The 14,019-nt window shown below is 41.0% G+C and overlaps 1 protein-coding gene across 2 annotated transcripts in view; it reads left to right on the plus strand.

Moving 5' to 3' along the window:
* anks1b (ankyrin repeat and sterile alpha motif domain containing 1B) overlaps positions 1 to 14,019 on the plus strand; it is a 41,879-nt gene that overhangs the window by 5,688 nt on the left and 22,172 nt on the right. For both annotated transcript variants that reach the window (XM_077709441.1, XM_077709440.1), the window contains exons 3-13: positions 1,113 to 1,269; positions 2,890 to 3,042; positions 3,871 to 4,014; positions 4,968 to 5,043; positions 5,644 to 5,745; positions 6,132 to 6,254; positions 7,105 to 7,283; positions 7,845 to 7,988; positions 10,778 to 10,904; positions 11,938 to 12,071; positions 13,401 to 13,596. In XM_077709441.1, coding sequence (XP_077565567.1) covers positions 1,113 to 1,269; positions 2,890 to 3,042; positions 3,871 to 4,014; positions 4,968 to 5,043; positions 5,644 to 5,745; positions 6,132 to 6,254; positions 7,105 to 7,283; positions 7,845 to 7,988; positions 10,778 to 10,904; positions 11,938 to 12,071; positions 13,401 to 13,596 — 1,535 coding nt within the window. The remainder of the gene's footprint in view (positions 1 to 1,112; positions 1,270 to 2,889; positions 3,043 to 3,870; positions 4,015 to 4,967; positions 5,044 to 5,643; positions 5,746 to 6,131; positions 6,255 to 7,104; positions 7,284 to 7,844; positions 7,989 to 10,777; positions 10,905 to 11,937; positions 12,072 to 13,400; positions 13,597 to 14,019) is intronic.

Here is a 14,019-nt window from a genome sequence, read left to right on the forward strand (position 1 = left end):
AAACATCCTCACTATGCAAACTGCCTTTGGCTCAAGTAATAGCTTCTATTTATTTCCACTTTAAAAAAAACTAACCGAACAGATTTAATTTGAAGTTGTTTTAGTATTTTTAATTATTATCGGGCAGTCTGTGTGATAGACTGTTTAATATTTAATGACTGTTGAAACCAGCTCTCAAAATAATATTCATGAGAGAGAGTTTAATATCTAAGTACTGTTGAAAACAGTAGATATTTAGATTTTAAATGAATATAATTTTGCAGAGCTGGTTTCAACAGTACTTGGATGTGAAACAGTACTTAGATATGAAACAGTACTTGGATATTAAACAGTACTTAAATATCAAACAGTACTTAGATATGAAACAGTACTTAGATATTATACAGTACTTAAATATTAAACAGTACTTAGATGTTAAACAGTACTTAGATATTAAACAGTACTTAGATGTTAAACAGTACTTAGATATTAAACAGTACTTGTATATTAAACTCTCCCTCATGAATATAATTATGAGAGCTGGTTTCAACAGTAAACTTTCTGTCACCATTTGACCGGCGACCAAACGTCCGGTCACCGACCAACATGGCGGACATAGCATATCTTTTCAATGTCATGTCACAATAGGATAATAAGATTGGTAGTCTGCTTTAAAGCAAAACATCGCTAATTGAAAGCGGTAAATGTTCTGCCCCTTGAAAAACAAGCTCTTCACACCACCACGTTTACGGCGAAGGGATTAGCCCAAATTCCCAAAGATTGGGGATTAAAAATGTGTTTTGGGGGCAATTATGTGGATTTCCTGCTGCAAATGAACAGACCGGGGAGGGAGGGCTGGCTACAAATGAAAAATGGCAGCTGCAATATTATCCGTTTTTATTTTTTTTTGCATCTCAGCATCATCCATTGTATGATTGAAATTAGCAGCTCATTAGCCCGCACCGCTTCTCGCTCGACTTCTCCCGCTGACATTTGGAATGCAAATGAGGCGCCACTCTGCTGGGGACTTCCCGATACGGACCGCCGACTTTTACCCGTTAAATAGTCACGCCACTTGTTGATGTCTCCCACACACGTAAAGGCGCCTATTCTTAATTTGAATTATCCCGCAGGACGGTGGTGCTGAAGCTGCTCCAGTTCGAGGCGTCTGCCGACGTTTCCGACAGCAAAGGCTGCGTCCCGCTGCATTTGGCCGCCTGGCGGGGTGACGTAGACATCGTGCGCATCCTCATCCGACACGGGCCTTCGCGCTGCCAAGTCAACCAGCAGGTGAGGGGTGGAAAAATCCATGCTTGTTTCCAATGATTGTAGAATTAGCTAGCGTTCTTGGGTACTCGGACGTTTGGTCGCCCGGACGTTTGGTCGCCGGACATTTGATAACATGACAGTTTACTGTTGAAACCAGCTCTCAAAAATGATATTCATGAGAGTTTAATATCTAAATATCTACTGTTTTCAACAGTACTTAGATATGAAAAAGTACTTAGATATGAAACAGTACTTAGATATGAAACAGTACTTAGATATGAAACAGTACCTAGATATTAAAGAGTACTTGGATATTAAAGAGTACTTGGATATTAAAGAGTACTTGGATATTAAAGAGTACTTGGATATTAAAGAGTACTTGGATATTAAACAGTACTTGGATATTAAACAGTACTTGGATATTAAACAGTACTTGGATATAACAGTACTTGGATATTAAGCAGTACTTGGATATTAAAGAGTACTTGGATATTAAACAGTACCTAGATATTAAAGAGTACTTAGATATTAAACAGTACTTAGATATTAAACTCGCTCTCATGAATATAATTTTGAGAGCTGATTTCAACAGTAAACTCCCTGTCATGTTGTCAAACGTCCCGGCGACCAAACGTCCGGGGCCACCAAACGTCCGGGCCCATTAAACGTCCGGGCCACCAAACGTCCGGGCCACCAAACGTCCGCGCCACCAAACGGGAACTAGTGAGTGACAGACGCATTTAAATGCACTGCAGAAGAATGAACATAACCACATAAGTGTATCCCACTTGGTACTGAAAGAGTTTAAAATCCCTCTTTTCAGTTTGGAAGAACCCAATCTCCAAATCAAAGATGGTTGAGTGCCCGATGCGATGCGCTTCTCCCCTCCGTCGCGTCGATAATGGAGCGACTAATGCAGTCAACGTGTGGTTATTGGCTCTAAATACAGCGCATCCATTATGTTTTTTTCTTAAACTGCCGCCACTCTTGCGAGTAATGTACTCCTAATTACACTGGTTTGTCGCGCAAACGGCACTCCGGCATCCCGCTCTGGTCATGATGGATGACGGCGCGTTCCCGGTGCACCATTACGCTTTCATGAAATGCCACGGGCCAGTTATTAAAGCGATATTACGCTTGGTGAACGACGATCAATCTAGTCTGGAAGTAGGTGTTGGGTGCTGATCTGAAAACAGAGGAATTTCTGCCATTTTTGGCTAATTAATTGTTAGTAATAACAATAAGTTATTTTAAGTTCTGTGTTTACATGCCTGTGTAAGTATGTTTACTCAGCTGCTACTATGTCTTGGCGTTTCTTATTCATTTAATTGGCTTACATAGATATTTTATACAAAATTGATTATATTTAAAGGGTTTAGGGCAGGGGTGGGCAAACTTTTGGCCCCAGGGGGGGACACATTGACTTTAAAAATTTGACAGATGGGCCAGGTCAGCACAAGATATGATACAAATAAAAAAGTGCCTCCGTTAACAGTACATATGAAAGATAAACAGTAAAAAAGGACTAAAGTATTAGTATACTCATCACTCATCATTCAAGTAAAAAGTATAGTAAACATTGCGCCTCTCTTCTCCCTCTCTACTCTTATTGAATTCCTTCAATGGATTCTTTTTTGGCAGAACCTGGAGCACGAGACGGCGCTGCACTGCGCCGCGCAGTACGGCCACTCCGAGGTAGTGTCGGTGCTTCTCCAGGAGCTGACGGACCCCACTATGAGGAACAGCCGGCAGGAGACGCCCCTCGACCTGGCTGCGCTCTACGGACGCCTGCAGGTTATACCGGCCTTCATTCGTTGACTGTCGGATTATGTCTACGCGCCGACTAGTGCATTAATTATTTCGGGTAATCCTGCGGTCAAAATTTGTTTGGTCGCCGGCCTGAGTACTGTTTGATATCTAAGTACTGTTGAAACCAGCTCTCAAAATTATATTAGTGAGAGAGAGAGGTTAATATCTAAATATCTACTGTTTTCAACAGTACTTTGATATTAAACTCTCACTCTTAGATATTGAACTCATATACATATATACATACACATATAGATTTATATATAAGCACATCTATACATATATACATACACATATATATTTATATATAAGCACATATATACACATACTTATATAAGCACATATATACATCCACATACAAATATACATCCACATACTTATATACAAGCACATATATACATGCATATATACAAGCACATATATACATGCATATATACAAGCACATATATACATGCATATATAAGCACATATATACATATAGATAAGCACATATATACATACATATATTAGCACATATATACATACAAATACATATAAGCACATATACATATACATATAGATAGGCACATATATACATACATATATTAGCACATATATACATACATATATTAGCACATATATACATACAAATACATATAAGCACATATATACATACACATACATATATTAGCACACATATACTTACACATACATATAGATAAGTACATATATACATACAGGATCCGGCAGAATTAGAATGGACTGGGAATCTTTTTTGGGGAACGGGAGTGAAAATCCACTTCGGCCAATGACAATGTTCTCTACTCCTTGCAGGTGGTGTGCATGCTGGTGAGCGCGCACCCCAACCTGATGGGGGTGCGCAACCGGCACCACACGCCGCTTCACTTGGCCGCTCGCAATGGCCACCGCAGCACGGCGCAGACGCTCCTCGAGGCAGGCATGGACGTCAACTGTGTGGTAAGTCTTGATTTTATCAAGGCAAACGTGTTAAAAGACTTGAAATGCAATCCTCAAGTATATATTGCAAAAAATACAGTACTTTTGCATATGATTTCTACATTTGTTAAAACGAACAATTGCAATTGCATTATTGCTTTGATCAATTAAATTAAACAACGCCATCATGGGTAAAGGAGTAAAAAAAAGAAAGTTTGGATTTTATTTACTGCACGCCATATGATTGCTGCTGCGCAAAGAAGACGAGAGTAGTACGCAATTGTGAGGGAACATTGGTGGTGGGTCATTATAAAGATTTAGATGTCCAGTTCGGCCTCAAATTAAAGCGCAAGTTGGGCTTCTCTTCAGCTGCAATGATGTAACCGCATAAATTGCCATGGGTGGGAAGTACTTTACTGTGTGTGTGTGTGTGTGTATGTGTGTGTAGGTCAGTAATTGGAGTCAAGCCATAAAGGTCTGCTTGCTTGAGTGCGCATGAATAATTTATGGCAGGGTTACACTCGTCACACTCTCTCTCTCTCTCCCTCTCTGGCTTCTTCCTCGCTCGCCCGGTGCGTGTTAAGAAGGGGAAACCCCTGTTCGGGTGATGGTAGCGAAACCTGCTCAAGAACGGGCAGGTAACACACTTCCCCTCTCAATGAACTGGTCCGTTCAATTGGTGGAAGCCGTGGAAGAGCGAGAGTGGCCTTCCCGGCCGGCTTCCTCTCGAACGGCGTCACTACGGGAAACGGGGAAGGAAGTTCTTCTCCATTTCAGGGGGGTTGTTGGAAAAAGTAAGAGAAGCGGGAGCACAAGTAGATCGCGTCCTGTGTTTTAGAGTTTGGGGTTTGGAAAGAAGTCTGCAAGTAAATGTTTTTATACGTTTTCAGAATGGAGCTAGTGGATTTATTTTGGATCCCTCTGCTGGGAAGGCTATTCCCCCTTCAGTCATCGATTATTTTTAACTTTTACAGACAGAAAATGGCAGCGCCCTCCATGAAGCCGCCCTCTTTGGGAAGACGGACGTAGTTCGACTTCTGCTCGACTCAGGTGCGATTCCCATTGAGACGGGGGGTGACTGGACATTTGGTCGCCGGTCTTTTGGTCGCTGGTAAAATGTACTTAGATATTAAACAGTACTTAAATATTAAACAGTACTTGGATATTAAACAGTACTTAGATGTTAAACAGTACTTAGATATTAAACAGTACTTAGATATTAAACAGTAGTACTTAGATGTTAAACAGTAGTACTTAGATGTTAAACAGTAGTACTTAGATGTTAAACAGTAGTACTTAGATATTAAACAGTAGTACTTGGATATTAAACAGTAGTACTTAGATATTAAACAGTAGTACTTAGATATTAAACAGTCGTACTTAGATGTTAAACAGTAGTACTTGGATATTAAACAGTACTTAGATATTAAACAGTACTTGGATATTAAACAGGACTTGGATATTAAACTATCTCTCTAAGATATTAAACTATCTCTCTAAGATATGAAACTTTGTCTCATGAATATAATTTTGAGAGCAGGCTTCAACAGTAAATGCAATATATTATCTGGATATATCGAAGAATCTGTCATTTTTATGTTACCTCACCCTTAGTATTTCTTCCATGACTTTGCCTTTGTTTTTGTTAAGGAATTGACACCAATCTGCGGGATAGCCAGGGAAGAACAGCTCTGGACATCCTCAGAGAACATCCTGCGGTCAAATCTCAGCAGATCACCGCTCTCATTCAAGGTAACACCCACACAAATGTATGTGTAGACCAGGGGTGGGCAAACTTTTCGGCCCGGGGGCCACCACATTGACTTTAAAAATGTGACAGATGGGCCGGCTCAGCACAAGATACGATACATATAAAAAAGTGCATCCGTTAACAGTACATATGAAACATAAACAGAAAAAAAGGACTAAAGTATTAACATACTCATCACACACTGAATTGTGAATATCACAACACACACACACACATGCAGCTGCGAGTGAAAAGATCAGCTGCCCAGCATTTCCTGTTGCACACCGCCCATTTTAACTCTGAAAAGAAGCGCCATTGACGGCTGATTGGATTGCCGGCCGTAATTAACACACGCATTTTTCTCCTTTTCTTTTTTTTTTGTTTGTAGCACATGTGACGGAGGAAATGGAGCGCCGCAGTATGACGGAAGAACCCGTTCGCAAGTGTCCCATCCCGGTTCCCCGCACCTCCATTTCTTCGCCATCGGCGTCACCGTCCATCAGGCACAAAAGTCAGCTTTTTCGTTACATTTACGTTTTTACGACTGATTAGTGCTAGCTTCCAGATCTCCTGCATAGAAAAAAATTGGACACGGCAGCCAACGAGTTAAACCATTGACAATTTTTCTCAACTGCGGCGTCCACGCCATAATTCGTTTGGTACTCTACTGCCCCCTGTGGGCCTTTTTAACGAAGAGAGCCACAAACAATTCATATTTTCCAATGTTATACCTTGTGAGCCATACTAGGAATTTAAAAGTCAAATTATATACATGTTAACGAGTGCATTATCCATTTTTTGTAATTTCACCACTTTTAAAGTGGAAAAAATGAGTATTTCTATAAATATTCTTATGCTGTTGCTAATCAATGAGAGGATGAATTACAGAAAAGTCTACATGCAAAAAAATGACAATTAAAGCAGTTCTAAATGTAAAATCTTAGTTCTGTCATCAGCGATTTCCATATTTTAGCTCACAGGTTAGCAAAGAGCCAGATGCACTCATCCAAAGAGCCACACGTGGCTCCCGAGCCATAGCCTGAGCTAGTTAGTTGCAGAATGGCAAAACTATTGCACCTAAATATATCATCCTTGTAAAAATACACCAAAAAGTTCCATAGAGTCACACAATTTTTTGATAATTATTGGTAATTCCACTCAAAATGACGTCCAACCTACCGTATTTTAACGACTATAAGGCGCACCGCATTATAAGGCGCACCCGCAAAGAATGAAACATTTTATTCGTTTTCCATATATATAACACACTGGATTATAAGGCCCCTATTTTGGAGAAAATGTAAGACTTTTTAAGTGCGCCTTATAGTGGTGAAAATACAGTATTTCCTACGCTTTTCCAGACGAGGCGGTGACCAGCGAGCTGTCCAAGCTGCTGCACGAGATGAAAAAGTGCCGCGATGGCGACTATTCCTTCGAAGAGCTTTGCCACACCATCTCCTCGCATTCCATGGACAGCTCCGGCAGCGGGCGGCTGTCGGACGAAGAGGCGCCCAACGGCACCTTGACACGCATCGCCAAGGTAAAACCGGCCCGTGGGTTTTTTTCCACTTTAAAAGCGGTGAAATTCCCCTTCTTGCACTTGTTCGAGTGTGCCAACAGGGGGCAATATGAGACAGATGAGTTTATTGCAGCCAAAATGAAAAAAAAACGAAAAAGGTTTCAACACACACACACACACACACACCCTTTTGCAGCTTGGCTCACTTAATCATCTCTTAGCCGCACCCCGGGTGCACGTGGGTGTTGGAACCCCTCCAGGCGAGCATGTCGACGGGTGGCCTCCGCCACCGTCGTGAATAAAACATACTCGCTTCATTGCACACGGTGCACTAGCATTACCGCACCATTTATTTTAAGTGCCTTTAATATGTCACCCACCAAACGTCCAGCGACCAATCGCCCGACGGTCAACCGTCTGGGTGACCAATCGTCTGGGCGACCAATCGTCCGGGCGACCAAACGTCCGAGTATCAATGTACAGGGACCCTCGTAGCATATGAAAAAAATTGGAGCTCCATGATGTAAAACTCATTGACCCCAGTGGCCGTCCAATCAGTTAATGTTGCATGTATTTCCGCAGCGACCCAGTCCGTCCCAAGCCGTGGTCCCCGAGGAGGACAATGACGATGACCGGGGCGAGAGAGGTTGCGGCCCCGCTGGATTCTGGGATGCTCTGACCCCCTGTAATGGCTGCCACAACCTGGGCTTCTCCAACATGTCGCCGGTAAACATAACACTCACATTTACAGATCATATTAATGGAATGTGAAGGTATAATTCTGGTACAATACTTGGATATTAAATAGTACTTAGATATTAAACAGTACTTAGATAATAAGCAGTACTTAGATAATAAACAGTACTTAGATAATAAACAGTACTTAGATCATAAACAGTACTTAGATAATAAACAGTACTTGGATAATAAACAGTACTTAGATATTAAACAGTACTTAGGTATTAAAGAGAAAGAGTTTAATATCTAAGTACTGTTTTAAATATCTAAGTACTGTTTTAAATATCTAAGTACTGTTTTAAATATCTAAGTACTGTTAAAACGAGTAGACATTTAGATATTAAACTCTCTCATGAATATAATTTTAAGAGCTGGTTTCAACAGTACTTGGATATTAAACAGTACTTAGATTTTAAACAGTACTTAGATATTAAATACTACTTATATATTAAACAGTACTTAGATATTAAACAGTACTTAGATTTTAAACAGTACTTAGATATTAAATACTACTTATATATTAAACAGTACTTAGATATTAAACAGTACTTAGATTTTAAACAGTACTTAGATATTAAATACTACTTATATATTAAACAGTACTTAGATATTAAACAGTACTTAGATATTAAATACTACTTATATATTAAACAGTACTTAGATATTAAACAGTACTTAGATTTTAAACAGTACTTAGATATTAAATACTACTTATATATTAAACAGTACTTAGATATTAAACAGTACTTAGATATTAAATACTACTTATATAGTAAACAGTACTTAGATATTAAACAGTACTTAGATTTTAAACAGTACTTAGATATTAAATACTACTTATATATTAAACAGTACTTAGGTATTAAACAGTACTTAGATATTAAGAAGTACTTCGATATTAAGCAGTACTTTGGTATTAAACTCTTTGACCTGCGACTAAAAGAACGGGGCCCATACGTCCTAGCACCGTATTTTTGTGCTAAGAATTCCTCTGCATCTCTTTTCTAGTGTGAAAGTGTACACTCCAAATGAATACTTAAGCAAATCTTAGAGCTGGAGGGCCACTTTTGCTCGTGTGTCTATGCATTCCACATCAAACAGGCCTGCTGTAATTGAAGTGATTTATTATGACGCGTGCCGTGAGCAGCAACGGCTTGTTGATGTAGTGTCGCTCTCCAGGGGTCAATAAAGTTTTATTTCCTCGTACGCTTTTTATGCTGCAGGATGAATTATCCGCCATAAGGTTTTATACGGGAACTACGTACACTTTATGGAGTATACTCTTCCCCCTTTGCTTGAGTCAATGAGAAACTCTGTTGTTGTCTTGTGGAAGGAAATACCAGCAGATTGCGGTATCTGATGGCTTATGAACTCTTATGGACATTTTCAAGAAACGGCGATTTGGCACACGTAGTCGTCCTTTAATCAGCAGTCGCAAGGCGTCCGCTGGCGAGCTGCTAATTAGCATCCAGAGGAGGCCTCTTGTTTGTCCGCCGGCTTCCTGTGCTGCTCGGACACAAGTCGCTCTGTCTGCTATCTCCTCGTCGGGGTTACGCTGGGTGGGTGGGAGGGGGATTGCTGGATAATGAATGACTTGCTATCATTGAGCGCCTCCTTCTTCAGTACATCTTCATCTAAAGAGGCGAGGAGTCTTCCAACTTTCCGTCTATTCTACACTTCCCGTTTGCAGCCGAGAGGAAATCCCCAACTCTGGACTCTGGCTTTCTTGTTTTTTTGTTGTTGTTTTATTTCTCCCTTTTTGATTGTCTCCTGGGGGCATCGCTGTAAACATTGTAAGTTTGACAGTTTTATTCCGCATGAGATTGTTGGATGTTGGTGACCGGACGTTTGGTCACTGGTCTTTTGGTCGCCGGTCAAATGTACTTAGATATGAAATGGTACTTGGATATTAAACAGTACTTAGATATTAAACAGTACTTAGATATTAAACAGTACTTAGATATTAAACAGTACTTGGATATTAAACAGTACTTAGATATTAAACAGTACTTAGATATTAAAGAGTACTTAGATATTAAACAGTACTTAGATATTAAACAGTACTTGGATATTAATCAGTACTCAGATATTAAACAGTACTCGGATATTAAACAGTTCTTGAATATTAAACAGTACTTGAATATTAAACAGTATTTAGATATTAAACAGTACTTAGATATTAAACTCGCCCTTAGATATTAAACGGTACTTAGATATTAAACGGTACTTGGATATTAAACAGTACTTAGATATTAAACAGTATTGAGAGAGTTTAACATATAAGAGACAGAGTTTAATATCTAAATACAATTGATGGATAGTCCGGTGCATGGTGGGTGATGTAGTGCTAGTGTAAGATTTATTTTGTAAGAGCAGTGAAGGCCAGAGTGCAACAACGAAGAAGAATGTGTCAGGAGGGTGGCTGGCATAGCCAATCAGAACGGACGATAATGTTTTGGGAAAAGCCACCCGATGTGGCGTCTGGGAAAACGTCCTTGTTTTTGTGTTGGAAAACACAAGATAAGAGAACTTATTCGACCTGTCCTTGCATACATTTTTTATTTATTTATTTTTTATCAAAAAGACACTGACAATCTCATTGTTTCCATGTCAAATATGCAAAAAAAAAAGATATTTTTTCTCATGCACAAAAGTGTCTTTCATGTTTGGCATTTCTAGGCTACATTGTTGACATTCTTGAGAGATGACTTCCTTATCTAATTTTTGGCATGTGATGTTTGTTGCCCACTAACCCCCCCCCCCCTTCCTCCAAACAGTCGCCATCATTGGACGTGTTCCCGCCTGAGGACGAGGACAACCCCTACGAGTCGGTGACCACCTCGGTGACACAAAAACCTTGCTCGCTGGACGTGGGTCAGCCATCCGACTCTCTGCTGCCGGTCGGTAAGTGGCGCCGCTTGCTCTTCACCACCACCCGGCGGAGCGGAGTTGTCTTTCCTGTTTCCATAGCGACTGTGTGATTAGTGACACCGACGGGGAGACAAGGCAGTAATGTCGGGGTGACTCTAGGTCTAGGCTGTAATTGGTCGATGCTGACTGAAGGAATTTCCATGGGCTTCACTAAAATGTGGGAATTTGTCAGCCTAATTGGGCACCAGTGTCAACTTTTTTTGGGGCAAATATATTTCCTCAGCTGCTAAGTGAGCATTGAAGCTGTTTTTACCACTTGTGAGGGAACTGGAGTACCCAGAGAAAACCTACACAGAAAAAGTGAAAATATGCAAATTGCACAAGTGGTGCTCGGACTTATGGTCGCCGGATTTTTGAAGTTTACAGTTGAAACTAGCTCTCAAAATTATATTCATGAGAGAGTTTAATATCTAAGTACTGTTTCAAATCTAAGTACTGTTTACTATCCAAGTACTTTTTACTATCTAAGTACTGTTTCATATCTCAGTACTGTTTCATATCTAAGTACTGTTGAAAACAGTAGATATTTAGATATTAAACTTCCTCTTGAACATAATTCTGAGAACCGGTTTCAACAGTACTTAGATATTAAACGGTACTTAGATGCTAAACAGTACTTAAATATTAAACTCTCTCTTAGATATTAAACTCTCTCATGAATATAATTTTATAAGCTGATTTGAACAATAAACTCTCTGGCGACCAAAAGACCAGTGACCAAACGTCCGGTCACGAACATATTGACTTGCAGGTCTTTTCAATTAGGATAGTCCTTTTTTTGCCACCCCTTCCAGTTCAAATAGATTGGCCATCTATCCTCGTGAATGGCCACTAATGAATTAACATTTTGTATGAATTAATCTCATGAATTCTTGTCCATCTACTCCACTCTAACACTTGTTTTATACATTACGCAATGAGGGTTTTAAATACATTATGCAATGATGTGGCGCATCATGAGGGTGTGGCCTAATAGGTTTTTCTCTCTCTCTCTCGCCCCTCCAAGGTCACCCGTCCCACGGAGCCGACCAGGGGGAGCTGGGTGACCATGGCAACCTCTCCACGGGCCCCACTCCAGACTGCTCGCCCCCCTCCCCCGACACGGCCCTGAGGAACATCGAGAGAGTCATCCGCCCACAGGTAGCTCGCGCACAGATGCATTATTGAAAACATGGCAACATCCACCCACACCTGACAACACGCCGCTTTTTTTTCTTTTTTTTTGGCACGCATATGACGGCGTTCCCGCGTTCACTCGGCGGAAATGTTCCCTCTAAGCTGAGCGCGTGCGCAATTGCGCATTACTCTCGTCTTCTTTGCGCAGCAGCAATCATATGGCGCGCAGTAAATAAAATCCAAACTATTTTTTTAACCCCTTTCCCCATGATGGCGCCGTTTTCGTGGCAACCAGTGGCAGTAGCTCTATCCACTCTTATGTTTTTTTGTGTTTTACAGCATATTTTACATGAAAAATTAGAGGGAACATTGACATACACCTGCTTATGGCAGTTGTGATACTGGCGAGCAATGGTGATGTGACTCAAACTGGTACTGAGGTTGTCTTTCTGCCCAGACCAACAAAAAATTAGAGGGAACATTGGCCCTAACACTAACCAATCATCAAAATGCTAAAAACTACATCTTTCTTTTGATTCGTATTGGATGTAGGACCTGGCATTACTATCATTACTGGAAGAATGACTTCAAAACAAAGTATATTTGGTCTCCAAACTCTAAGTTATGTACTAATCATCATTCCATGTCAATTCATTATTATGCAAAAATCATCCTGGCATACACACACACACACGCCAACTGTGTTTTGGGTGACAAATACTGTGAGGTGCGAAACCTCCACGTACACATCCGTGCAAAAGACAAATTGTGCCAGACGACACACATAAACGACAAACGACAAGACGTGGCGCTCGCCGTGTTTGCACCCATTTGCAAATAAATCCGTCTCTAATCAACTGTGACGTGTTCATTAAGCCAGCGGCTGCCACCAAAAGCATCGGCCGGACCCGCAAAGTGCGCACGAGCCGTGAGTTAATGAGCAAAAAGCGCTGACAAAGGTTTTCGGGAAGTGGCGAGAAGCGGCGCCGTGGCACTCCGGAGGGCAACTACGCCATAAAAGGCGCAAAGATGATGAAGCATGTTAATGAGTCGGCTGCGATCGCACTTTTATTGCACGTTGCTCAATTCAGTTTTCCGCCAAATTGGGGGGTAAAAAAAATAAAAATTAAAAAATGAAAACAAAATGTAAAAATAAATGAATTAAATTCAAATTAAGCATTTTTGAAGGTCCCTACTTTGCGGAAATTCACTTATCGCGGTCCCCATTAACCGCGATAACCGAGGGAAGACTGTATTAAAATCTGTTGGTGATGTGTGAAATAACATTGAATGACTTGTGAAATGACATTTTTACAAAAACAAAAATAAAAACTTAATGTTGTTCCGCTTCAGCCCAAACAGCGCACGTCTCTGTCGTCATCCCTGGACGTCCAGCGGCCCGTCAACAACCACAGCGGCGAGCCCAGCGAGGTCAGCTCGTCCCTGGGTTACGCCAGCTTCGGTACCAGTCCTCCACTCAGCCCCAACCAGGACCGGGATTCGGCCGAGTCCGAAAACGACTGCCCGCTAGCGGCCGGGCCTGCAAATGGTGAGTTTGCCTTTTTTTTCCCCCTCCTACGCCCGTTTCCTTCCGTGCTGACCTGCTCCCGCGTCGCCCTGGCAACCGGGATTCTCGTCGTCATGGCGAAGACGCGGTCATTAACGGACAGCTGCGGAAAGATGTTTGAAGGTTTTGTGCGAGTTTTGTGCGCAGATCATAGCCATGCTATTTTGGCATTTTTTTTCAAGAGTTTTCACCTATTAATCTCACACTTCTTTGAGGGTTTTTAATATCGCGCAGGACATGCCGATTTGTTTCCGTTGTTGTGGTGGCTAACTTTGTACTTTATACTTTTTACTTGAATGAGTGATATGTTAATACTTTAGTCCTTTTTTTCCATTTATATTTCATATGTTAACGGATGCACTTTTTTACATGTATCCTATCTCGTGCTGACCCCGCCCATCTGTC

This window comes from Stigmatopora nigra, chromosome 23 (genome assembly GCF_051989575.1).
Source record: "Stigmatopora nigra isolate UIUO_SnigA chromosome 23, RoL_Snig_1.1, whole genome shotgun sequence".
Lineage (NCBI taxonomy): Eukaryota > Metazoa > Chordata > Actinopteri > Syngnathiformes > Syngnathidae > Stigmatopora > Stigmatopora nigra.